Source organism: Dicentrarchus labrax, unplaced genomic scaffold, assembly GCF_905237075.1.
Source record: "Dicentrarchus labrax unplaced genomic scaffold, dlabrax2021, whole genome shotgun sequence".
NCBI classification, from domain to species: domain Eukaryota; kingdom Metazoa; phylum Chordata; class Actinopteri; family Moronidae; genus Dicentrarchus; species Dicentrarchus labrax.
In genome coordinates this window covers 12,215,874-12,240,136 of record NW_026136708.1, presented here as the reverse complement: position 1 = coordinate 12,240,136, position 24,263 = coordinate 12,215,874, and the positions used below count along the sequence as shown (strand labels likewise).

Here is a 24,263-nt window from a genome sequence, read left to right as displayed (position 1 = left end):
ACTCACCCAACCTCTGTGTGTGCGTGTGTGTGTGTGTGTGTGTGTGTGTGTGTGTGTCGATGAGCACGTGTCATTTCAGGTAAAAGAGTCATAGTAGGAATGAGTTCACATTCAGTTCATCAAGCCCCGGGGTGAGTTTTCTTCAAAAGGTGAAAATATTATATTAGGAAATGGGTATTAAATCAGGAAAATTTGATCCACAAAGAAAATTTGATTTATTTCTAAATATTTAAAAAAAGCTAGATTCCAAAGTTTAACCTTTCAAAATCAAATCAAATCAATTTCTGCTAATTAAAGTAACCTTCTTTTTCTTATGAAATATGCTTATTTGCTTTTTCTTGCTAGGAGTTGGATGAGAAGATTGATAAAACTGTCACCTACATTCTACATATATGAAGCTGCATCCAGCAGCTGGTTAGCTCAGCTTGGAATAAAGACTGGAAACAGGGAAATGGCTAGCCTGGGTCTGTCTCTATTTCTCTGCCACGATGGCTCATCAACTGTCCCAGCCAAGAAATAGTCCAGCACACGTAATACACGTAATAAAATAATTGTAATTTTTACATTTTTACACATACTTTGTTTTTTGTATGCATTAAACAAAAACTAATGTTGCAAGTCTTTGCTAAGCTGAGCTAGCTGGTGGCTTGCTCCAGCTACATATTTAACATACAGATATGAAAGTGATAATCTCTAACTCTCAGAAAAAAGCTAACTTCCCAAAACTATTCTAAACTAAAACTAAAACTATTTAGCATTCTGCCAAAAAGACACCTCTTAGTGATCACAAAGATGTAACAATAGGGGAGTCGGAGAGTCCATCATGCTGAAAACTGCTCATTAAAATCTTTCATATATCTGGATGTACCCTGCTGCCCCAAGCTCCTTAATTGAAAATGTAACTGAATATGGGATTTACACTTTGTCAGGAAAATTGAAGTAACACACTACTGAGTAGCTACACTAACAGAAGAAAGGCAGAAAAACTGCATTTGTCACTTTACTTGAACTTATTTTTAAATAATTATTATTAAGATTGGAAGCTGCTAATACCATAACTGCACCATAAAAGAGCTTGGGAGTATCAATGAGTGCTTGGGATTTATTATGCTGTGTGCTGTGTGTGTGTGTGCTTCCTCATATTACTGTCACGGTGACACTCAGCAGGAGTGACAGCGGCTTTCTAGGAGTATCATTCCTGCTGATAAGAGGGACTGTAGCCTCAGAACAAATACGACACACTCCCAGCTACTTACCCATAGTCAGTGAATCTACAAAAGAAGCATCACTACATTGTGGATGTACTGATCCAGGTATGTTTATTGTTATCCAGAGTGCACTGACAGACCAGTACAGACATACAGCACAGACAAGAGTGAGCATTCAATAGAAAACGGAAAAAAATCTGATCTCACTGTGGTGTTTGTTTGATAAAAAGGGTTAATAGGTGGAATATGAACCTGGTAATTTACAGTATCTGTCAGTTAACATGTATTAATCGCAGTGCAGTGGAGTACAAGAGTGATTCTCTGTATATTGTTAAAGAAATGTGTTAAGATGCGTTCGATATATGCTTCAATAATTCTCAAAAGTATCATCTGATTATACAAGAAGTGATGTAATGTACCGATGGAAATGTTTACCACATAATTCTGCAATTATTGATATAAAATAAGCATCATGAACGGTGTGGCAAGTTAGCAGAACAAACACAATCAAATAAAAAGGATTTGATTGACGAGGCAGTAAGTGATTGACAAGTTGGACATAATCAAGGCTTCCGGACCTGGGTGTACTGTTCACTCAACACAACAACCTTTAAAAAGATATATTTACAAGACACACATTATTTATTGTTTGATAGAGTTTTCATTGTATTAAATATATTACATAAATCATATTCCTACATGCAGACAATGCAGTGTTGTACAGTGCAGTGTTTCCTCTGATATTCATAAAAACAACTAGAATCTGTAAAAGGGCTGGTTTCAAATGTGTGGTTCAAGCCTCATCATTCTTTATTCTCTTTTTCTACAGTGAATGAAATACACTCTTTCCACACAAGGAGAAGGCTTATGCTGTGTGTTAAACCGGCCCTTTTTCCAGCTATAATCTATTCAAATCTTAATATAGCTAAATTCTTCACTTAACAACAAAACCTCTAGCTCAAAATATTTTGTTCATTCACCTTGCATAGTGTCCATCTCTTTTACTGTACGTGGGCTGGTTGGCAGCAAAAAGGGGTTGGCAAAACAAAGGTTTGACAATGTTGTAGGAAATGAGATAACATATCTGTTTCTAGATCAGAGCAACACAACCCCCGCATCAAATAAAAAGCTCAACCTGTCTCACTCACAGCTAATCTCAGTGGGCTCCGTGAGGAATGATATAAGTGTTATAGGTGGCAACAAACAGAGTGTATTGCACAAGGGTCTTTAGAAAAGGTGACTTAAGTCTGTGTCAGTTTCAACAGGAAGCATGCAGTACTTAATGAATGCAGTGAAAACACAAAAATGTCACCTCTCGCTCTCAGTCGTGTCATTTTGGCTTACAGCTACGGTATGAGGAGTGTAAAAGCAACAATGTCATAGTGGATCATCACTCAGTACCAGCGCCTACTGAATAAATTATTGCACCACACATGTTGTTAAGTGTTCCCTGCACCAAAAAGGTTACACAGTAAACCCTCTATGAGATAAAGAAATAGGCAATTTACAAGGAAGGTAATACTGCTTCTCGGCAAATTCCGTACAAAAAACAGTACATGGGGACTGGATGGCCGGACATAAACTGGGAGATGTGCGCAGAAATGCATTATCTGTATTTACTGTATATCTATTCATGTGTTCAGTCTGAAAGGAGTCCATTCAGAACAACCTGTTTTCCCGTCATGTAACTCTGGTTTCCGCAGTCCCACAATGCACAGCGTCTATTACGGCCAGTCCACCCGGGCGAAGAAAGGGTGGGATTTGATATCATCAACGCCTCCCACACCTGCCCCCAGTCTCTCCATTGGATTGTACTGGAGCAACTGCACGAGGACAAGATGGAGATCAAAAGAGACATATTTTTAATCCAACAAGAAAATATAATATATATATATATATGTGTGTGTATGACATTGTCACTGTAGCATTCTTTGCTAGTGAGCCAAAGTATATACACGCATTTACAGTAGAGAAAGCCAAAAGCACTAAAATGACACTTTATGACTACAGTTATTGCATACCAAAGCTACAATATAGCATTAACATGCACATAGGTTAAACTGAGTGTAACTGAAACGCAGTCATTGTCTGCAGGTCCTCTCCTTGATAGCACAACTACACTGGATTCATGGCAGATTGGTGCCACATTAGGCAGAGACAAATCCATGCAAACCATATTAATATACATTTAAAGATTACCAGTGTTGAGGATTTGCAATTAGCTTTATGATATAAGCATGATACAAGCTCTGTTATTAAGGGTATGTGCGCTATGTGTAGGATGTTTGCTTATCTGTTATAATCTGTCAGAAAAATAGATAGATTCCCAAACATTTAAAGTAGTTACGGTGAGGTCTGGTTTTGTATTGTAAGATAAGAGCTCACTGCTGTCATTGTTGGACTTCCCAGAGATCATCTATCTGATAATGTTTTCAGTCTTGGGATGTCTTTTACTTGTATATTCTGTCGATGAAGGTGGAAAACACCCTTTAGTTGTGACTGTTGAGCCACTGTAGCAGGTCATGCTAACCCAGTTCTTCTACTGTATTCATTTCAAACAAACCACTATTGTTGCTCACGGAAATTACTTATTGTGCATCTTTTCCGCTGGGAAACGCCTGCCAAAAACTGTGTATGTTTAATATCACATATACACCTTTTTATAAACTCTGTCCTGAGTTTAATTGCTATTGTATTTACAAACCAGTGCGAGATAGTTGTTACTTTGATTTATAAAAAAAATACAACAGATTATTACTTTAATATCGTCATGGCTAATGCAATGAGGGAGTGGTTCCCACCAAACCCCATTTACAAAAAGCAGAGAATTGCATTTGAGAAGACAGAAATGTTCATGTTTTTTCAGCGTGCACTTTGAAGTGCATGTGACTTTTGCATGAAGTACAGAATTACAAACAAATCATCTCAATGTGGGGAAATATATTTGAGTGGGCCACTCTGTTAAATTCTGTACATGAAATCAAAATATCAACATACAAGTTACCAGCAGCACACTAGACTCTCACCTTCTCCAGCAGAGATCTGGCCTCCTCTGAAACAGACTCGGGGATGTTGAGAGCGGTGTGGCGACCAATTCCAGCTGGATGGCACCGCAGCAGAGACTGAACAGAGGGAAGGAGGCGTGGAAAGAATAGATAACTATCAATCAAAACAAAGAAAAACCCGACGGACGGAGAGCTGAAGGGACAGATACACTGACACCCGCACAGCCTAGGTCAATGTGAGAACACCAGGACTGGACAAATAGGAGGAGACCAAAGAGCCAAAGCACCTGAAACAACACTGATCACACTAACTACAACAAGGTAGTGATTCTACTACTGTTGCTCTTTCTTGGAAGTTCTGTGTGTGTCACAGAAAGAATGACATGTTTATACATTACACATCATTTATACAGAGCAACTTTACTGGAAGGGCAAAAAAGTTAAGCAGCAGTAAATATAAATCATTTTGATTTGTTTTTAGAGTCAAATCTGACCGGTCAAACTGTCAATTAGAAGGAATTGTTGTGCTCAGAGAAAAATGAAATAAAATAAAAATAATCTGGAAAAAGTGAGAGAAAGGGTGCAAAAGACCTACAAGTGCTTTTATAACCACAGCACGTAGCCGTATTGTTAAAATAATTGTCAATAATGATCGTAATCACTGCATGTTGCAACAGCACATCTTTCAGTGCATGTACACCTACAAACAGAACATGTGCAGTAAGAGAAAGCTGTAAGGCTGTTTGTGTTGGGGGTGGGGGGGGGGCTGTGTGTTTTCTCCATCAGTTAGGCCGGTTGTCTCTCTCTCTCTCTCTCTCTCTCTCTCTCTCTCTCCCTCTCTCTCTCCCTCTCCCGATAACGTGCTGCAGGAGTTCTGGCTGGGTTCCTAGCCGCAGTCAAGACTGCTCCAGGCAAGATCTTATCCTGCAAGGATCAAGAGACACTATGTGCTCCTGTGTGTGTGTGTATCCTTGCCAGGTCTGTACCCAGACATAATCATCAAAGGAGACATCTGTGTGACTGACTTTTTTTTCCAGGTAAGTGGGTGTGTATTGTTCAACATAATAGCACTAACCTAACACCCCGACTAATGCTGGGCCATTGATGGGAAACAGTGATAGCTGATATGAAAATATGCCCACTGGCAATCAGTTAGATTTTATTCAAATTTAATAGACAATAAAAAAAATTTAAGGGACGCTCCGCACCTGCACTGGGTGTCATGTGGGTGCTACTGTGTGTGTATTTGTCCTTCAAGAGAGCAGCAAGTTATAATTAGTATGTGTGCATGTATAGCATATCTGTTGTCTTCCAAAACAAAAAGGCTCTTCCCATCCTCCCTAGCCTGTCTTAAAAGATCGTCCCTCAGACAGCCCTGATCCTGGACCAACCGAGCTCCAGCACCTTGAGAGCCGCCCTGGTCTTCACCTTTCACGCTGACCTCGGATCGGCGCGCTCAAAGCCCAGTGCTGCTCCAGGAGCCAGCAAAGAGGCCCAGGGAGAGCTGACCCCCTGGCCCAGCAGATGGAGCTCAGGCTGGGGGAGAAAGTCACACCGACACCCCTGGCACTCCCCGAGAACCAGAATAAGAGACGGCAGCCAAGACGCACCTCACACATATACACACACACACAGCAAAACAACTAACGCCACCTACTCAAACACATACAGACACGCACGCAGAATCCCACACAACCTGGCACGACCATAAAGAGTGTGAGAGACACCTACAGACATCCCACAACACCTTAGCAACAAAGATAACATTTTTTTGTACTTTTTGACTCACCATGCCTGTCAGGAGCTCAAACAGGATGGTACCCAAACTCCACCAATCGCACGCTGTCGTCTCCTCACTGATACCTCCCACCTCTGAAACGAGAGCAAAACAGAGGAAAAGACATTTACTTAATCAATAAATGAACAAGCAGAGAAATATCTTACGTGTTGGGCGAAGAATAATCAACTGTGAAATCAAATGTGTGGAATTAATTTTTGTTTTTTTTACTGATCTTAAGCCTAGAAGCTAAATGCATAAGACCCATTACATGATTACATCATATAAAGTATCTTGGTTTTAAACCCTTTAACATTAAACACAGTTTCAGACTGACATCTTGGATTACTTAATGTTTCATTGAATTGACACAATCAATTCAAAATGAGCACAAAAACATGGACACAGTCACACACAGACCTTTTATGAGACACAAACAAGTGTGTGTCTCATAAAAGGGTGATTTGCATAATAAAAAAGCAGTTAAATTGAGGAAACCGTCTGCTGCAACTTCACACCATCTGCATGACCTGACCTCAAACACAAACACACACTCACACACACACACACACACACACACACACACACCAAGAAATGTAAAGCAGGAACAACTGAGAACAAATAGTATAACATTTTTGTTCAGTTTTCTTCACTTGCACACTATTCATTTTTTTAGCTCCTGAAAATAATCTACACCACAGATTATTGATTAATCTGTTTATTATTTTCATTGTTTGGTCTGTCAAATGTCAAGAAATACTGGCAAATTAGTAAATTTCTTAAAGCCCAAAGTAGTTTGTCAAAACAGCAAAGACAAGCAGCAATTTATTTTTAGTCTGAAAGACCTTTAAACCCTTAACTGATCAGAAAATGTATTAATTGTTTCAGTCTTACAACAGACACTGACACCAAACTACACACAAATAAAGTCTAAAAAGCCCTCAAGGTGAACAATTCATCCAAAGTCTGTCCACTTTCGATCTAGCTCCACATTCTGCCAGATCCTGATCCACAACCAGTCTGAGATCCAGTTGGATGCAGGGCTGTTGGGACTCACAGTGTGTGTTTAAGTAAGACACAGAAATCAAGAGTGATGCTCATTTGCTAAAGTCAAAAGTGTATTTGTGAGAGAGAGTGTGTGTGTGCGTGTGTGTTAGCTCCACTGGGTACCAGATGGTCTCTTGTGCCGCTCAGCTTCCCTCTGCTCTCTCCAGAGGGCCGGGACCCAGGGTCACTGCTGTGTGTGCCCAGAGACCAGGCTCCTCAGCTGGGGGAGCATAAGAGACAAAGACCCCTCATCTCCTGGAGGCTGCCGGGAACTCCAGGGGCCTGTGCGGCTCTCTTGCAGCAGAGGTTAGAGAGGGCTATGATACGACTTGCACGTTTCGTATACACACGCACACACACAGCCAACTGAGCAACCAGTCTTCAGGGCTCCCCAGGACTACTGTTTTGACAGCCAAGGAGAGAAGATCGTCATTGAACGGACTAGTGATACCTGCGTAGTTATGAGCTGGAGGGGAAATACTGGACACACACACCCGCACACGTCTCAGAGCAAGGTCGATGTCATCACAATGGATTAATGTCTAAGGAGCTGCAGGGAGAGTACAGTGGAGCTGGCTACACTTACCGCTCTGTCAGAGCGAGGCAGGGAGAAAGGGAGATAGAGAGAAAGAGGATGGGAAGGGAGAATAAACTGCATCCACAGGCCATGGGTCATTCAAACCCCACTGTTACACTGTGTGATGTGCCGATTTTTTTATCTGACCATACCTCCAATAACCAGTTTCTTGAACAGCACATGAAAAAACTTCATGTCACAAGAATACGAAGAAAACAAGGATACTGAGAAGTTCAGATACAACAATACAGTGTGTTAACCTTGTGGCCTCTTCTTCTTCCCTTTCCCCTTAACAATGAAGTTCCCTCCTGCTTTGTATCTTAATCACAATCTCCTCTCTCCTGGGGGCCATAAGGAACTTTTCTCTTCTCCTCTTAGACCGACTTCCCTAAAAACTTAACAGACATTCATTGTTGAAAGAGGAAGTAAAGTGTACGCAGGTAGGAAGTAAGGAGGGATTGGTGTGTGATGTTCCAAGACTGTGTATGTGTGTCTTATGACTTGGGGAGTTCTCAGTTGAAATGATGCCAACTGTTGCTAAAACCAAATAAGTCATATATTTATAAACAAACCTAAAGCACAAACAAGCTCATCTTTACTATGGGTACAGGGGAGAAATATTAAAATCATAAAGCAGAAGTACTTTCAGGGCATAATTTCTTAATTGACAAGCCTTTTAAAACAATGAGATGACAGCTCTTTGTCAAAAGGGGAACCAAACTTTATCTTTCATTAGATCATGCAGTGGCTGAGCAGGCACAAGGAAAAATAAAAAAAAACAAAACAAACAATGAAAGCAAACAGCGAGTTTGATGATGGAGTCCTCAGTAACTGACTTGTTACCTCAGAGGGGAAGAATATTTAATTTCCCTTTTCTTGGACACTGAAGACAATTGGTTTTGGTCTGGCTTCCCTCTAAACAGAACAATAAACAATTGCCATTTCTGCTCAAATTAAGTTGCGTCACACTGTCACTCAACAGCTTGTTTTTTTTTCCCTTATTAGAGAACAAAACATAAGCCACCAGATGTTTATGTATAATGATAAAATGGTGAGAAAGTAAATAAGCAGAAGTGCAGAATAAATAGATTCATACACTGCCACAGTATTTTCCAAGTCCACTCCCGTGTTATTTGGGTGTGAATGCGTGCGTTTTCAAAACATGTTTCCCTCCTTCTTACACACACACACACCAACACACACACGCACACGCACACATACGGTCACAGCAGGCCCCCTGCTAGCTTTCTGGCAAACAGTCATAAATCTGTCATCAGGAATGAAGCCATCGCTAGAGCTGACCCTGTCTGGATAAACAGCAATACATAACAAGGGCAGCAGAGACACACACTCACTAACCTCTGCGTTAATGTGTGTGTGTGTGTGTGTGTGTGTGTGTGTGTGTGTGTGTGTTCACAAGCACATACATCTATAGATACATGCATGTATCAAATGTAGCGTTTGCAGTAAATACAAGCAAGCAAAATAGATGACAGTCATTGCTTTGTGATATGTGCATACCTGGATTTACAACAATAACAAAGAATTATTGACATAAGGGACACACAAGAAAAAGAGAAAAAGTTTCCAGTGGTTGAGTAGGAAAGTCAACGGATGTGGAAGTGATACTATCGCTCAACAACAGCATAACACACCCCCTGCTGGCCGCTAATATGTATTACAACCATTGATCCACATGGGATCAACAGTCGTTTAACTAACAAGACCTTTCATACCTGGGCTGAGGTCAGTGCAGTTCCTGGCTTTTATCCCCAACAGTTAACATTTTTTACCGGGCATCTTTGGCTGTAAAATCTTTTTCATTATTTGTTGGAGCTGAATGAAAACACCGCCCAAATGTGATACAAAGAGCACCAACCTAATTATTTTTATTGTGCTACTGATAACGTGCTACTTTTTGCCAGGTTTGTGATTTTATTGCCTGCTCCAGCTCCTCACAAAAAGTGTCTAACATTTTCAGTCTTTAAAACCAAACTACATCTACATTTTACAGAGCTGAAAGCACAGCTTAATTTATGGATGTATTCAATTACATTTTTCAAGTCAATGTTAATCAACCATTTGTCAAATAAAGAAACCAAGAGTAGCTTGCAGTTTTTCAAGTCAGAATATGTGTTTAATTTTCCCAGTTTCATGTTATTTTAAAGTGAATACCTTACAGTTTTTTGACTGCTGGTCAGGCAAAATATTACTTTTGTGGACAGCAGTAAAAAAAAAAACTGTAATTTATTTGATGATGAAAATAACCATTGGTCGCAGCCCTAAACTTTATTTGAATGATTCAAAACTGGCACAACATTGCTGTAATAAATAACTGTAAGTTAAGTACATTTTGACAAAATCTACCTTAAAAAAAAAGTGAATACCTAATTTATTTCAAATAAGATTGTTTAGCATATTATGTGTTACCTTTCAGACCTACCATCCACACTCTTAGACTCATATTAACAAGAAAATTACATTATTACATAATGACTTAAGTGGCAAACATGTCTCGGTTTAGCACTTAGAGTTTAAGCTACGTTATTCATAATGTAGCTTAAACTCCTGCTGCTCAGCTCATGCTGAGCTCCACTCCTGTGTCTTTAGGTCATCTCCTGCTGGCCACTATATGCCTCTATGTGCTTCTATTTCCATTAGTAGGCTTTTAAACAAGCTGTTGCTAAGGGAATAAAAATGCACACTTTGGATATTAGATAGAGCATTTGTTGCTTTCAGATTTATTACAACAGTGGCATACTGTATGTTCTAGTCACAAGGAGGATTTAAATCTGAAGTGACCTTCCTGGCTTGAGAGAGAGGATGAATATGAGTGATAATATAAGTGCGTGGGAGAGTGAATGGGTGTGAGGGTCATTGTGTACGTCTCAGAGTGCGTCCAGTGTTTTTCAGGTAACAGTTATCTATGCTGCATATTTAAGAAAGATGTAATTAAACACATAACACATAATCTACCCAACAGCCCATGTGCCAAGTGTCAAACCATGTGCTTAAAGCAGCAGCACCATATTAAAAAACATATCCGCCTATAGATTTCAAATGCATGTGCATGCATACACACACACAATCAATCACCCCCGCACACACAGAAGTGCTAAGTAGGGACAAGGTGCTGTAGTCTAGCAGCAGTTTGTTTTAGGCAGCTTGTAAACAGCATGCCAGAGCTGCCACAAACCTGCTGGGGGCAACACATGGGCTATCGCACTACTGGCTCACTGTTGCACAACAGCACACTCTACAGGACAATGAGAGAACTACAACAAGATCCAGCTTGTCAAAACAGTGACAGCAAGAATAAAAAAATAGATAGAAGATATTTCTAATTTATTCCCAAGATATGTACCACTTTAAGTGTAAATTATAAAGTAAAGTAACACTGCTATGATAATTACTATTTGTATCGTTTAGATGTGGTTTGGAATGGGAAAAGCACCTTTGCACATGTATTTATCAAAGAGTCAAGAAGAATCAGTGTTCATCTGTTTCTATTGTCGAGAGTGGTTTGAGTTTACACTTGGATTATTCATGCGTAGTTATGAATGAGGGTTTTGTGACCATGGGAAAGTGGCCTACTTATGGCCCTGCATGCCTGTATAGAATTAGCCCCACATAAACCTCCCAACTGACACGTAAACACACAAACAGAAACAAAGTTCCTAATTAATAAGAATATAATGAGACAATAAGAGAAATCAGAAAAAGTGTATGAAGCATGCATATGTATGTCTCACCTGGTGCACAGTACATATTGGCAATGGCCTCTTTGTCACAGGACTCCTCCACGTCACTCCAGCTACAAAAGTAGGTAAGTCGGACATGACCTAAGGAGACAGGAAGAGACGGAACGTGTTCAGCTCAAGGTCTAAGTGTGAAATATTCATCTCGTGCTCTGCCCCTCGTCAACCCCACACAGTCAAGTGTCACTCCGACTCGCTACTTTTCAAACTGTTTACTCACCTTTAGAGCACTTCCTTCCTCCATTCCTTTCTGCCTCTCTACATCCCTCCGCGAGCTTTTCAAGCACACAGCCCCTGCGATTACTCCTGTTTAGCGGCTACCCGTTAACGCTATCATTAGAACTAATGGTGTCATTAGGTAGCCGTGGCCATTAGCCTGGGCTAGCCAGACTGATGCACCACACTACGCCGTTGATGGGCCCTTTAGAACAATAATTACCACCAGGGAGACGAAAACAGCCACTCAGCTAATTAGACGCTTGTTGATAACGAGGTGGAGAGAGATGATTGTAGGACGACAAAAGAAGAAGTTGAGGGGGAATCTGTGACCTCCTGGTAAAACAACACTTTCGCCTCTGAAAGAGCCTTCATTTTAGTAAATAGATTACATCATGGTTGGACTGACATAGACCATCAGTCAAATACTATCTGCTCTAAGAAATAAATAAGCAGACTTCATACAAGTCATTGTTTTTTGGCTGGAGAAATATGTGACATCCACAGCTTCAGAGGGATGTGATTTTATACTCGCTGTAAAAGAAATATGAGCAGCACCAAGAGTCGATAGGATTTTAATTAGGTCTTTATTGAACTATTTATGTCTGAAGTTCTTGCGGTGAAACTCTAAATAGGCCACCTAATAGTCTGTAAGCAGAAGCCTCTGTTTAATGCAAGAATTCTCCAATTCATGTTTCTTGGAGGTTTAGAGCCATCAGAAGATTTACTTTTACTTCCCTGGTTTCTTGTTTTGGTGCATGATCTCTAGTCAATAATCACTGTAGAGACACTATTGTAAAAGGAATCTAAATGGCTTGTGATCTCCACCATGAAGTGACATGAATGATGTGTTAGGGTGTAACAGAAAGCAGATGTTGGCATTATCTCCCTTCACGTTTGATGAGACTCACAGCTGTATCTTTTTCTAAACTTTCTGTAACTAAACTTTAATGTAATGCTACCCTGGTATTATAGCTATACTATAGCATTATTGTTATTGTTATTTATAGTATTGTAGCTAATATTAATAACTAATAACGCAGTCTAAATATTTTTTGTGATCTTACAAAACATCTTTAAATGTTTTCACATAATTCTACAGCATAAATGTCTGTGTTAATAATGGTGGTCTAACCTTGGTGGTCAACCAGGATGTTGTTGGGGTTTAGATCTCGACAGATGACGCCCTCTTGATGCAGAGAATCCAGTGCTGTCACCATCTCTGCGGCCCAGCATCGTACAAACTCCTCCGGGATACGAGCTTGGGATGCTGCCAACGACAGCTCGTCCAGCTCTGCAAACAGCCGTGATACTTCTTTATCAAATTCACTGCCACCTGTATTACTAATAACTCTTGATGATTCACCATCAAGACCTAATAAACTCTCAACCACTGCACGGGCCTCAGTCCCGTTTGTGGCTGGGTTAGAGCCTGTGCTGGTGCCACTGGGGTCTGAAACCAAGCCTGTATTTACTCTTGTACTGGCCTCTAGTTTCTCATTAAGTGAGTCAGTAACTGGAAAGTCAAGGGGAAGGTCATTATTTTGGCATGCAGGATGAACCACCATTTTATCAGAGTCCTCGTGCCCAAACGCCAAGCTGCAGTCATCCCACAGTGAGTTAAAGGGAGAGGAAGACGCAACACTGGTGTCACAAGTTGCAGAGGCTGTACACAAAGATGAAAGCTCCTGCTCCAGTGGCTGCTCCTCCCCTTCCTCAGGCTGGCTATGTAGCTGTAAAACGTCAGGCTGGATGAACTTCTGAGGTGAGGCTGTGGCCTCGAGGCCCAGACACACTCCCGAAGTTTCAAATTCCTCCTGTAAAGAGTCTACAGCCCCACTGGTTACAGGCAGGTTGACCAAAAGGTCTGGTGGGTGACCCTCATCCTCAACTACTGCCTCTTTAAATGAGATGACTGGCACCGACTCATTGGAGCCTTTATCGCTACAGTCCAACCCCCAAAGCTCCGAGCTGTGGCCCCTGACCTCCTGAGCCAGCTCTGGAAGATCTTCAGTGACATCCGAGCCCAAGTCAGATGTAGAAAAAATGGGGACTGGCTTAAAAGATGGGCGCTGCTCTCCTAAGTCGAGACAGGTCACCTCGCTTGCACTGTCTTTGCTGTCAATACGGAAAAACTCCATTGGTGTGTGTTTGGACTGATCCAAAGACAGAGGCACAGCAGGGGAGGGCAAAGGACTGAAAACTTCACTGTGGTCTTGTCCCTCACCACGGTATTGCTCATTGTCAAGGGTGTGGCAACTTTTGTCAGACGACTCAGTGAAAAAGCCAAGTTCCTGAGAGCTGATGGGTGAAGAGAGGCTGTCGTTGCTAAGCAGTGAGCGACTACGAGAGGAAGTGGTGGTCGTCGCAATGGGCACTTCCAGTGACAGCATTTCCTGTTCGCTCTTCTCTTCCTCCTCTTCTAGTGCATCTGGTTCTACTTTATCTTGTTCATACTCATTGCAAAGTGTCAAATAACTGTTGGTGCACTCTTCCTCAGAGGTAGCTCCGGAGTCTGACTGGGCCCCAATTTGTTCGATAAGCCTCAGAGGGAGAACCCTTTTCTGAGGAGACGTGATGAGGGTCTTCCCTTCCTTCAGCAGCCCTGAAATAGAATCAGAGCAAGCAACTGGCCCAGAACCAGAACTGGCTGAACCTACATCCAGCTGTGGTACAGCATGTTGTGGAGAGTGTACAGCCGCTGTGTGGCTCTTCTGGATGAAAGGGATGTCAAAGCTCTCCTCTGGGCTGGAATTACGAAGGTACTTTCCAATGTGAGACCACAGCTTCCCGCCTAAAGATAAAGGAAACATGGCATTAAAGACAAAGAAAAAAGGAGGGTGTATCTAATACACCAGTAAGCAGAGGTATTAAGACGCTGAATGAGGAATTAGAGACAAAGCTGTGCAATTTCTGGATAATCACAGCATATTTCCACTGCAGGAATTTTTCCAGGAATGTTTCTTGGAACTTCAGCAACTTTACCTGTGTTTCAACCGGGGGAACTTTTGATCTAAATTTAGTACCTAGGCCATTGTTCCAAAAAGTTCCTGCTCCGGGGGTAGCAGCTCTGAAAGTTGCTGACTGTTCAAACAGAAGTCTCTGTTTGCTACAATTTGCGTACACCATTCATTCACACAGTAAGCAAGCATTCGCTGCCAGTAGTATCCACACAGGGATAGGGATGGTTTGCTGAATTAAACAAACAAATGTATGTAGTAGACCACTCTTAAAGCTGTTTCAATGCAGTTATGTACTACAGCCAAATCGGGGCCAAATTAGCTCGCTATGAGGCCCTGTTTGACGGAAAACATACACACACATTCCTCCAAACCATTTTAACCAGAAGGCAACCAGTACTTTTAGGCTGGAATACCACCTGGCCTGCCTTTACTGTAAGACTAAGGTTAGTTTGTGATTATTTGATTCCCCGCAAATTAGTATTATCACATTCATATGTAAGTAAAGGTCAACTATTCTGTCCATGAAAACACAGCATCTAAAACAAAAATGGTCTTTCTGCTGCTAGCTGACCTAAAATTCACAGTTCTTTAGATGTAGAAATGCAAAAAGGAAAAAAGAGCCTTTTAAGTTTTGACTTTGGCTTCTGGGGCTCCTTAGTTACTGGGACTATTTAGAAAAGGGGTAATTAGTTTCCACTTAGGAATGAGTAACCAAGGCAAACAAAACTGTTACCATTGAACCCAATTAAGCTAAATGGGGTTGGGGTGTGAGTGTGTTTTAAGTTCTCGGTGTAATGTTAGCATTTTGACTACTCTCTGTCTTACACACAAAGACACACACACATACAGATAGATAGATAGATACACAGCTGTAGTGTGAGCAATTGGAAGCCAGCATCTGTTGTGTGTGATGAGAATGGATAGGGAGTTCACAGTGATGATAATGATAGCGGGGCAGCTCGATGGCTTAGAAAGTAAAACCATCCACATGTTGTTTTGTCCAATGTCACTCAGGTCACTGCCTCCCTCCGTCTGCCTGTCTTTCCTCACCCAACCCATCAGCTGCTAACAGCATACTATAGAAGCATAAGAAGCAACCCCGGATTTTCTGAATCACAGAGCTGGGATGTAACCATGGTGAAACTATGTCCTTTTCTGGCATTTGATTAGCTTTATTAGATCATGTAGAACAGCCCCATATGATATTCAATACTGTCCACTAATATTAGCGCAGGGTGGTTATAGAGTGCGCCAGATTGAATAGGTTACAGGGCATTAAAAAATATGGCTGTATTTCATTGTACGCACTCACCCACACACACGAGCTACACACACATCCTAGAGTGAGTGGGATGTAAGGAGGCCCAGGTGTTGGCATAGCTAATGAAGCATGGCGCCACCTGGTATTCAGAATAATGACCTGTGACACACACCCAATCTCTATCAAACATCTGTCTGGAACAAGGGCAGAGAGAGAGGGGTGGGAGATGGGGGGAAGAGGGATCAGACGAAGGAAGGGAGAAGGCAGTTGGAGGTAAAGAAGACAAAAGAAGGAAGATACAAATGATGAGCATGAGATGTGTGTGTGTGTGTGTGTGTGTGTGTGTGTGTGTGTGTGTGTATGTGTCTTACCTTCCGCATACTGCAGCAAAAGAAAAACAGTGTCTTCAGAGACAATGAACTTCCTCAGCTGCACCATGTGGGGTACAGAGTGAGGCATGATTGTCCTCTTAGTCCGCCCACAGTCACTGCTCTTCCTCAGACCCTACAAAAAGAAAGAGGAGGGGAGTAAGCAAAAAAGAATGTGCATTTAAGGATGTGAGGATAAAAGAAAAATGAACCCAAATAAGAAGGGCATAAGAGGAGGAAAAGGAAGGTGAGGGTTTTAATTTGTGGAGAATAAGTGTAAAAAATAAAAAAAAATAACGAGGAAGGCAGTGTGGCAAAGGAGAAACCTCCCATTAAAGAGGTGCCAGCTATGCCCCATGGCAACCCAAAGTCACTGGATTCATCAAGCCACATACAGCGCGTGACTTTAACAGAGTCACACAAATCTATCAGCGCTACACGTAAAGTTCACATTGCTGCGAGTGTGTGTAGGTATGCGTGTGTGTGTGTAGTCATCTGTGCCTGCGCTGTGCGATGGCATCTGGCACACGTCTCACACCTGAGAGCAGAGGAGCTGACAGGGACAGGCCCATTAGAATCAATTACACCGGTCACACACAGGGGCTTCTGGCACACTTCACACTTACACTTACAGTCAGGACAACGAGGATGCGGGGTGCACGCACACGCACACGCACACGCACACACACACACACACACACACACACACACACTACACTTACTTTCAGGATGAACGTCTCTTGTGTTCTCTTGTCCATGACCAAAAGAACCTGTGATGGAAGAGTGCCATTAATTGCCAGGTATGAACAGATATACACAGTCTAAGATGATGTAGTGGTTATGTCCTCCAGAGCAGTGTTTTTCAATGACTGGGTCAGGGCACACATGAGGGTCACTGCAAGATAAATGTAGATCCCTAAATTATACCAGAAAAATTGGCATTAACACTTTGGATCCTGCTGTGTTGACCAAACCAAGTCCCAGTCACCTAACAATGACTAAAAGGAATCTATTAGATGTCAGTAGTAGGGCTGCAACTAAGAAGTATTTTCATATTATTATTTTTAAAAAGCAATATTACCTACAAATAAAAACAAAGAACATTCTAAAAGTTTTACAGACAGAATTACCTCATTTTTATAAACACTTGTATATAGAGATGACTTAGTTGGTTCATTAATCAATTAGTTGATTGACAGAAAATTAAATGACAACAATTTTTGATAATCTCATCATTAGCAGTAATTTATCAATCTATTTTCTCTAATAAGATTTTCAGCTTTTCCCTTTTGTAACATGACTGTAAATTGAGTATCATTAGAGTTTGAAAGCGTTTAAACAATCTGAAAAAATCACCATGACCATAACGATGACCATTTTTCACTATTTTTGGTCATTTCACAGACTTCACAATAGGAAAAATAGCTGACAGATGAATCATTATTGAAAATAATCTTTAGTTGCTGCCCCAAAATGGACATATAAGCAATCTGCTAGCCCAACGGCTGGTCATTCCCATTAATGTTCATACATCACAGGCACAAATTGCTATCTGGTGCAGCTACATTTTTTAATTTTGTAGCACGTTTTCTTTGGTAAATGTCACTACACAGCCGCACAATGTTTCATAGCAGACAGTCATCTCTATCAGTGGCTTCTCTAAATCCCTACTCATCTCTAAGCTGCTACCATCTCTCTTTTCACTTTACTTCACTTTCTGGCTCCGGCTCTTCCTAATATCTTTATTTCCTCCCTCCTTTTCTGACATCTCCATTGCTCTTCTGCTCCCTCACCGTCTCAGGGGAGAGCTTGAGCATATGTGTGTTAGGCGGTCTGTGTTTATGCGTGGTGGAGTGCGTGCGTATGTTTTGTGGGTGCATTCTCTCCATGTGACCCTGGCGGGGACCAAACAGGTGCAGGCTAAATGGATATGAATGGAGCTGTGAGTAAACAGAGTGGCAGTGCTAGCCAGGGCGCTAATATAATTAAGACACAAACATCAGGGAAGGGGGGAGGTGGAGAAGAGGGGCAGAGGGAGGGGGGCAGTAGGGTGAGGAGCTCTCTCCATCTGTCCCCTCTGTCCCCATTAAAAGTGAAAGGAGGAAGGAGGAGGAGGAGAAAGAGGAGAGGAAAGCCAGGGCCATTTCAGGATAGAGTAAGCTCCGCTTATGCCGTTTTTTTTTTGCTGTGTGTCTGATTTGTTTCTGACATATTGTGGATTTTGCGTGCACCTCTGTAGAGTAACACATGTTGGTATTGTGTCAACATTTTCCTTGGGGTTTTGTGTGTGTGGAGGACGAGCATCATTGATTCAATGTTGTGTGCCGCTCTCTGAGCTGCTTGCCAAGTCATTTCATGGCTGAGTGGTGAAGTTGCTTCGCGGGCAGCTGGTTGAGAGGACCAGCAACCTAAACTGACCTTGTGGTAGTCATAACTGACGCTAAACATACACACACTCAGTCCTTACCATAGCATCCAGTAAATCTATTACGTTTTATTGCCTCAGATAAGGAAAGGACACAAGGAGAAATTTGAAGATGCATACCATCTGCATTTACTTTGGCTGCGGCAATTATTAAATAAACGAGTGTGATTACTTTGTTAGGACCACGATTATTGTTTCATTTTCACCCTAAAAATTCTCCTCTACCATATTTACTATAATATTCAAGGAGAGTCTGTTTGTGTCTTTTACTCACTCTCTCCATATAAAAAAAAAGGCACATTATTGATTGTGATTATAAATGAAACAATATTAGAGTAAACTCAAAATGTGGTTGCAAGTTGCAACAGTAAACTGACCTTATCTATGACGCCCAACACCCTGTAAGCTCTCAGCTCCTCGGATGGACTCTGCTGGCCTCCTCTGCTGGTGGAAGGACAGCACTGTGCCCCCAAAGCCTTGGATAAAAAGCACATTTTGTAGTGATTTAATGATGTATACATTTATTATTAGAATACGGTTACATTCATTAGGTATCATGACCTTTTGCAACATGTGACCCAAGTAATAAATAAAAAAGAGTCAAAGTCAAAAATATGAAAAGATTCAGCTGTAAATTGATCATCTTTGACAATGTGAATTCTAAAAATATAGGTTTAACATTTTTCACCACAGACTTGCTGTGATGTTTTCATCTGTAATAAACCTAAAGGCACTCTGATACACTGCCTCAAGTGGTTTAAGGACCAGGGTGGATGCATGCATACAAGGCAAATTTGCATTATCTAACACCGACAGCATATGGGCCAATTTCCCTCCCACTCACCACTGTCTGTGTTGACCCTTGACCCATGTCGCTTCTCAGATGCTGACTGGATATCTGTTCTGCACGCATCAGATACTCTGCAGTCTTCTTCTTCACTGCCTCTCGCCGCGTGGGACTGGGCTCACCTGAAAAGTGAGATCCATAATTCTTCTTTATGAAGCAGTTTGTGTAGTGTAGTGTTCAAAGTTTCTGTACCAGCATTTTATTTACTGACAAAACAGCATGTTATAACAGTGACAGTAAGTAAAAGTGGTTTGTGAGAAGTAGAAGTGGGTTTTGTTTTGGCACTTCCACAATAAGGCGCAAGATCAGAGTCATTGGTTACTCTCTACAGCTCTGCCGCCACCCAGCTGCTAGTGTGACCAATGGAGGGCAGATTAATAGGAATGATGGTGTGCATAAATGCGCATTCCATTTATTTTTTACTCTCATATTTTTTTCTATTAGCAAATCTTACTGCTCCTCCCCCAGACTACATACGTCAATGAAACGTTTCCGCACTTTGTACAGACTATGAAGGATTAGTTATAAATATGCCCAAATTTCTCACTGACCGTCGAGTTTGATTTCACATTTTCACATATCTAAATAAACCTGAGTTTCAGTTTCACACTTCTCTCCTTTGGTCTCTCACTCACTCTCCTGTTTCTGGTTTAGACACATTCTTCATTAAAGGTGTATCTCCTGTAAAATGCTGAGCTAACTAGGGAATCAGATTACTTTTGCAGTTGAATTAACTTTTTTTTAACTTACTGATTTAACCGTAAGTTAAAAAGCACAAAGATACCTGTATATGATTTCGGCAAAACTAAATCTGCACTTGAATAATTGTCCCTTCTTTCTTCAACTTTGGGTAACCAGAGGAAAGAATGTATCAATTGACTGCCTGACCTCACAGAAAAGTTACCCAGCTCTCTCCCAAACTGACCTTGCACTCCTTGCAGCAGCAGGTCCACTCCGCTGCGATAGCAGGAGAAAGCCGCCTGGAAGTCCTGCTCTTTCTCCTTCTGTACAGCCAAACAGATGAGCTCACTGGCTCTGTCTAGGTAGTCTGACTTCACGTCCTTAGGGTTGACACTACCGCCTTTCTTCAGACTACCGGGAAAGAGTGACGTTCGGCCTGGCCAGCTGACCTCTGGGTTAGGGGCTGAGGAAGCAGGAACTGGGGCAGGAGATGGGGTGCGGCGATTGTGCAGGGAGGGCAAGCGAGGGCTGCAGCTGCTGCTAATGTTGGTGGCTCCCCCCTGTGGCTGGTTTGGGGAGGTGCGACCTGAGGCCATGCCATCATCCAGCCCAGCCAAAGAGTCTGTATCCACAGCCAAGGATGTCAGGTCGCTGTCACTGGAAGGGCCTGGGACGAATACAATGCTAGGGTTAATACAGGCGGATAAAGACACAAAACTAAAATCTAAATGAGCTCTAACGTAGGTAGGTGCTATTTTGATGCTTAAATCCACTTTACCTCCATACTCAGATGTGATAGTCAAATCATCTGCACCACTGATGTCTCTTTGAACTGAAAAAAACATTTGCACACATCTGTGAGCAAGTGTGAACTAACAGTCATTGTAAATCCTGAAGAAGAATGATTGTGAGGAAGAGTTATAGTGTGTAACCCTACCGTCAGAGCTGCAGTCTGATAAACTGTCTGCCAAGAAGTCAGAAAAGGGTTCAGCTGGTCCAATGAGCTCCGAGCCGTCGTGGACCTCACCTCCCTTGAAAAGAATTAGAAACACTGCAGTCCGTCGTCTCCGAGGGAGAATGTTTGTGTTTCTGCGTGTGTGTGTGTGTTTGGGTACCTTGAAGAAATCTTGGATGTGCTGACTGCTATAGAGAGTAGGGATATTAGCGGAGAACTGTAACAGATCCTCAGAGCACTGCCTTCTTTCCTCGATTACTGAGTCGTCAAAACGGCCTGCACATGCATACATGGATAGAAAGACACATGCACACACACATATAGCCTTTAAGTGATCATGGCAAGAATGAATAATGGTTACTGACTGAGTAATAACACTAAGCTGCCTTAAGGGGGCAGAGTTATCACTAAGGTCCAGCATTTATTATCTTGTACTACAGAAAAGTTACTACAGCAGTTTTTCTGTGGTCACTTTAGAGAAGATCGCTAACACTAACAACCACATGTTAAGGTAACAGAGGACCAAAACAATCAAACGGTCAAAAAGGTGGATTTACACATCTAGGTCTAATGCAAGCATTAAAAAAAAAGGACTAGCATTTGGTCTCTTTACCTTTGTCAGGACTTTAATTAAATGTTTGACACAAGGGAATCAAGGGGTTTAGTTCCTTACCAAAGACTTTGGCCCTCGCAAAGGGAGGAAACAGCTCTGACTGGCTACATACATTCTTGTGCAGCTGCCAGAGGTTTTGATGAAGTTTTCGGAAATCACTGTATCTCTTCCATACTGTTATCTACGAGAGAGAGAGAGAGAGAGAGAGAGAGAGAGAGAGAGAGAGAGAGAGAGGATGGACAAAGAGATCAATTTTTGGGTTTAAAAATGTGTGAAGCTTCTCCAAATGGATCATATAAAGTTTGTTTACCACTGCTTGGGTTCATTATGTCTTGTTAAAGTCAATAAAAAATGTAGAACTTTACAGAACTCTATAGCCTGAAAGACTGAGACTCATATCAGTCAAACTCATATGACGAGTGAAATTCCTCATCTCAAGCTATTTTGTGCAATGAAACAGAAGCCAAACCATTCATACACAAACCTGGATGCAGTCATTCCTCCCTCACTCAGTGGGATAAAGCAAAACAAAATGGCCTAATGTTGAGATGAAAAATAAAATCTAAAATCTTGGCCAGTCTGCTGCTGTGAGAAAAACTGGACTGAACACCACTCCCAAACAGGAGCACTGCTCAATAATGGAGGTATGTGTGTGCAAAACTCTTTCACTGTCTCTTAGAAACACATGCAGTAATTGACATCATGCCTGCTGCATTAGCACTGGTTCCAGGCTTGACTGCATTCCTCAGCGTGTGTCAAATGTAAGACAACATACATGGGTGTTTTTACTGCATTCTCATAGATACATTGGGTGAAAGGGGAATAGTCAAATGTTTGGAAAAACTTGTTGTTTAGTTAGTTGTTTTGAGCACAGATGTGAGAGGCTGTGGACAATGTAGGCGTAATGCCGAAGCCTAATTCTTGGCTTTTTAAATTAATTATTTTTCCACTGAAATTTCTGGCCAGAAAAATGAAGCTTTGCTTTATAAAATTGTGTAAGGAGATTAATAAGAAACGTTGAGCCACACAGAACTCACACAGCCTCTGACCACATATTTACTTGTGTAACTTTCAATTTGTTGTTGCTGAGATAACCAAAATCTTGTATTATTTACAAAGTAGCAGTATTATATACACAGTAGCAGTCCTTATCCTCCAACCCTGCAGGGAAAATTTCCTTCAAACTCTTCAAGAAAGAAAGTCAACTGCCTGCCATTGCTTTGCACACTCACAAAGTCACAATATAAAAATAATGGCTGCATGTCTTACCTCTTGGACATCCTCTGGGCTCTTCCTGGAGATTATCTGTGTGTGGAAGCGGGAGAAGAAAACTCAAGGCTTTAGAGTCTCCATGTGAGTGATTTCTATCTACAAAGATGTCAGAGCTGGTCTCTTGTGAGAGTGGCACAAAAGCATGAGCAGGCACACAGCCCTGACCGTGACAATGAGTGCATTATACAGAGAATGACGGAAGTCTTGAGAGTAAGAACGAGACATCACCAACATTCATAACAAGCAGGATGACAGGCAGGCAGAGACAAAGAAACTCAGCCTGTTCTTGTCCTAACTGATTAAACTGGGAGTCTACCCATGTCTTTGTAAAATCCCAGCACATACTGGATTCATTTCATCATCAAAGGACTCACTTCCCTATACCAGCTTGATCTGTGAGTTGCTGCATATTATTAATGGGGACAGGGAGCCATGCTCACAAATGAAAGCAAATTAGAGTATGACAGCACCTGACTCTGTGAGATAGATACAGGATGTTTAAGCTATTGTCATGTGACTTCTTAAGTTGCTTTGACATTTTTCAATCCCAGCTTCAATAGACTTCAATAGTTGGGACAATAACTAATAAATAAAAAACCGTTACATCAAAGCATATCTCTGGGGAACTAGACTCAAAATATAATGACAATATGAATCACCTATCTAGTTAAAGGACAGGTTTAAGATGCAGCTCCTTAAGGCTCGTTGTAACGTTGCATACACCACTAACTAAGCTACATAGTTAGCTATCTAGCTGTTAACACTGGTCAACAAAGCGTTTAGGTCTGGCTAATGTGGCTAATGTAAGTTAGCTACTAGATAATTCCCTATTGGTAAAAAACAACAACAAACAAACATATTTTAAAATATAACGTTACGCAAGTCTGAGTGTGTCTGTTAGTTACATATGTGGTGTTCACAAAAGCTGTTACCATTGCCGGCTAATCCTCAAGAGGTTAAAGTAACGTTACTTGTGTTTGCATCATATTAGCTTGGTTAGCACAGCTGAAGCTACACAGCGAGCTGGCTAACAACACATAGCATTAGCCTTGGTGTCAGAGAGTCCACCGTCCCTGTACTTACCCTTGCGGTGACTTTGTACACAGTATAGCCTTTCTGGTGCTTTTTAGGATCTGTGACAGTATAAAAACGAGCAAGTTCTCCTCTGTCCCGCTGCGATATCATTCTGATAGTGACAACATTGCCAAAGCTACCAGCCGGCTAGCCGCTCACATTCATCCCCTGACAGCACAGTGACAGGCAGGCAAATAAGTTAGAGCTCCCCCTTGA

General features: G+C 41.6%; 1 protein-coding gene and 1 long non-coding RNA gene across 2 annotated transcripts; one reads left to right on the top strand and one right to left on the bottom strand.

Annotated features, from left to right (window-relative positions):
• Nucleotides 1–1,302: 1,302 nt before the first annotated feature.
• rps6kc1 (ribosomal protein S6 kinase polypeptide 1) lies at nucleotides 1,303–24,246 on the bottom strand. The gene is made up of 16 exons (XM_051409692.1): nucleotides 24,057–24,246; nucleotides 22,971–23,006; nucleotides 21,762–21,882; nucleotides 21,249–21,364; nucleotides 21,071–21,164; nucleotides 20,912–20,965; nucleotides 20,378–20,800; nucleotides 19,450–19,574; nucleotides 18,983–19,081; nucleotides 16,903–16,950; nucleotides 16,184–16,316; nucleotides 12,724–14,382; nucleotides 11,367–11,456; nucleotides 6,003–6,085; nucleotides 4,235–4,330; nucleotides 1,303–3,031 (listed from the first exon to the last, which is right to left on the bottom strand). The coding sequence occupies exons 1-16, from the start codon at nucleotides 24,156–24,158 to the stop codon at nucleotides 2,933–2,935; spliced, it is 3,378 nt and encodes a 1,125-aa protein (XP_051265652.1). The 5' UTR covers nucleotides 24,159–24,246; the 3' UTR covers nucleotides 1,303–2,932.
• Nucleotides 4,444–6,009, top strand: LOC127368663 (uncharacterized). The gene is made up of 3 exons (XR_007885863.1): nucleotides 4,444–4,534; nucleotides 5,083–5,250; nucleotides 5,558–6,009. It is a non-coding gene; the product is annotated as an uncharacterized LOC127368663 (long non-coding RNA).
• Nucleotides 24,247–24,263: the final 17 nt, after the last annotated feature.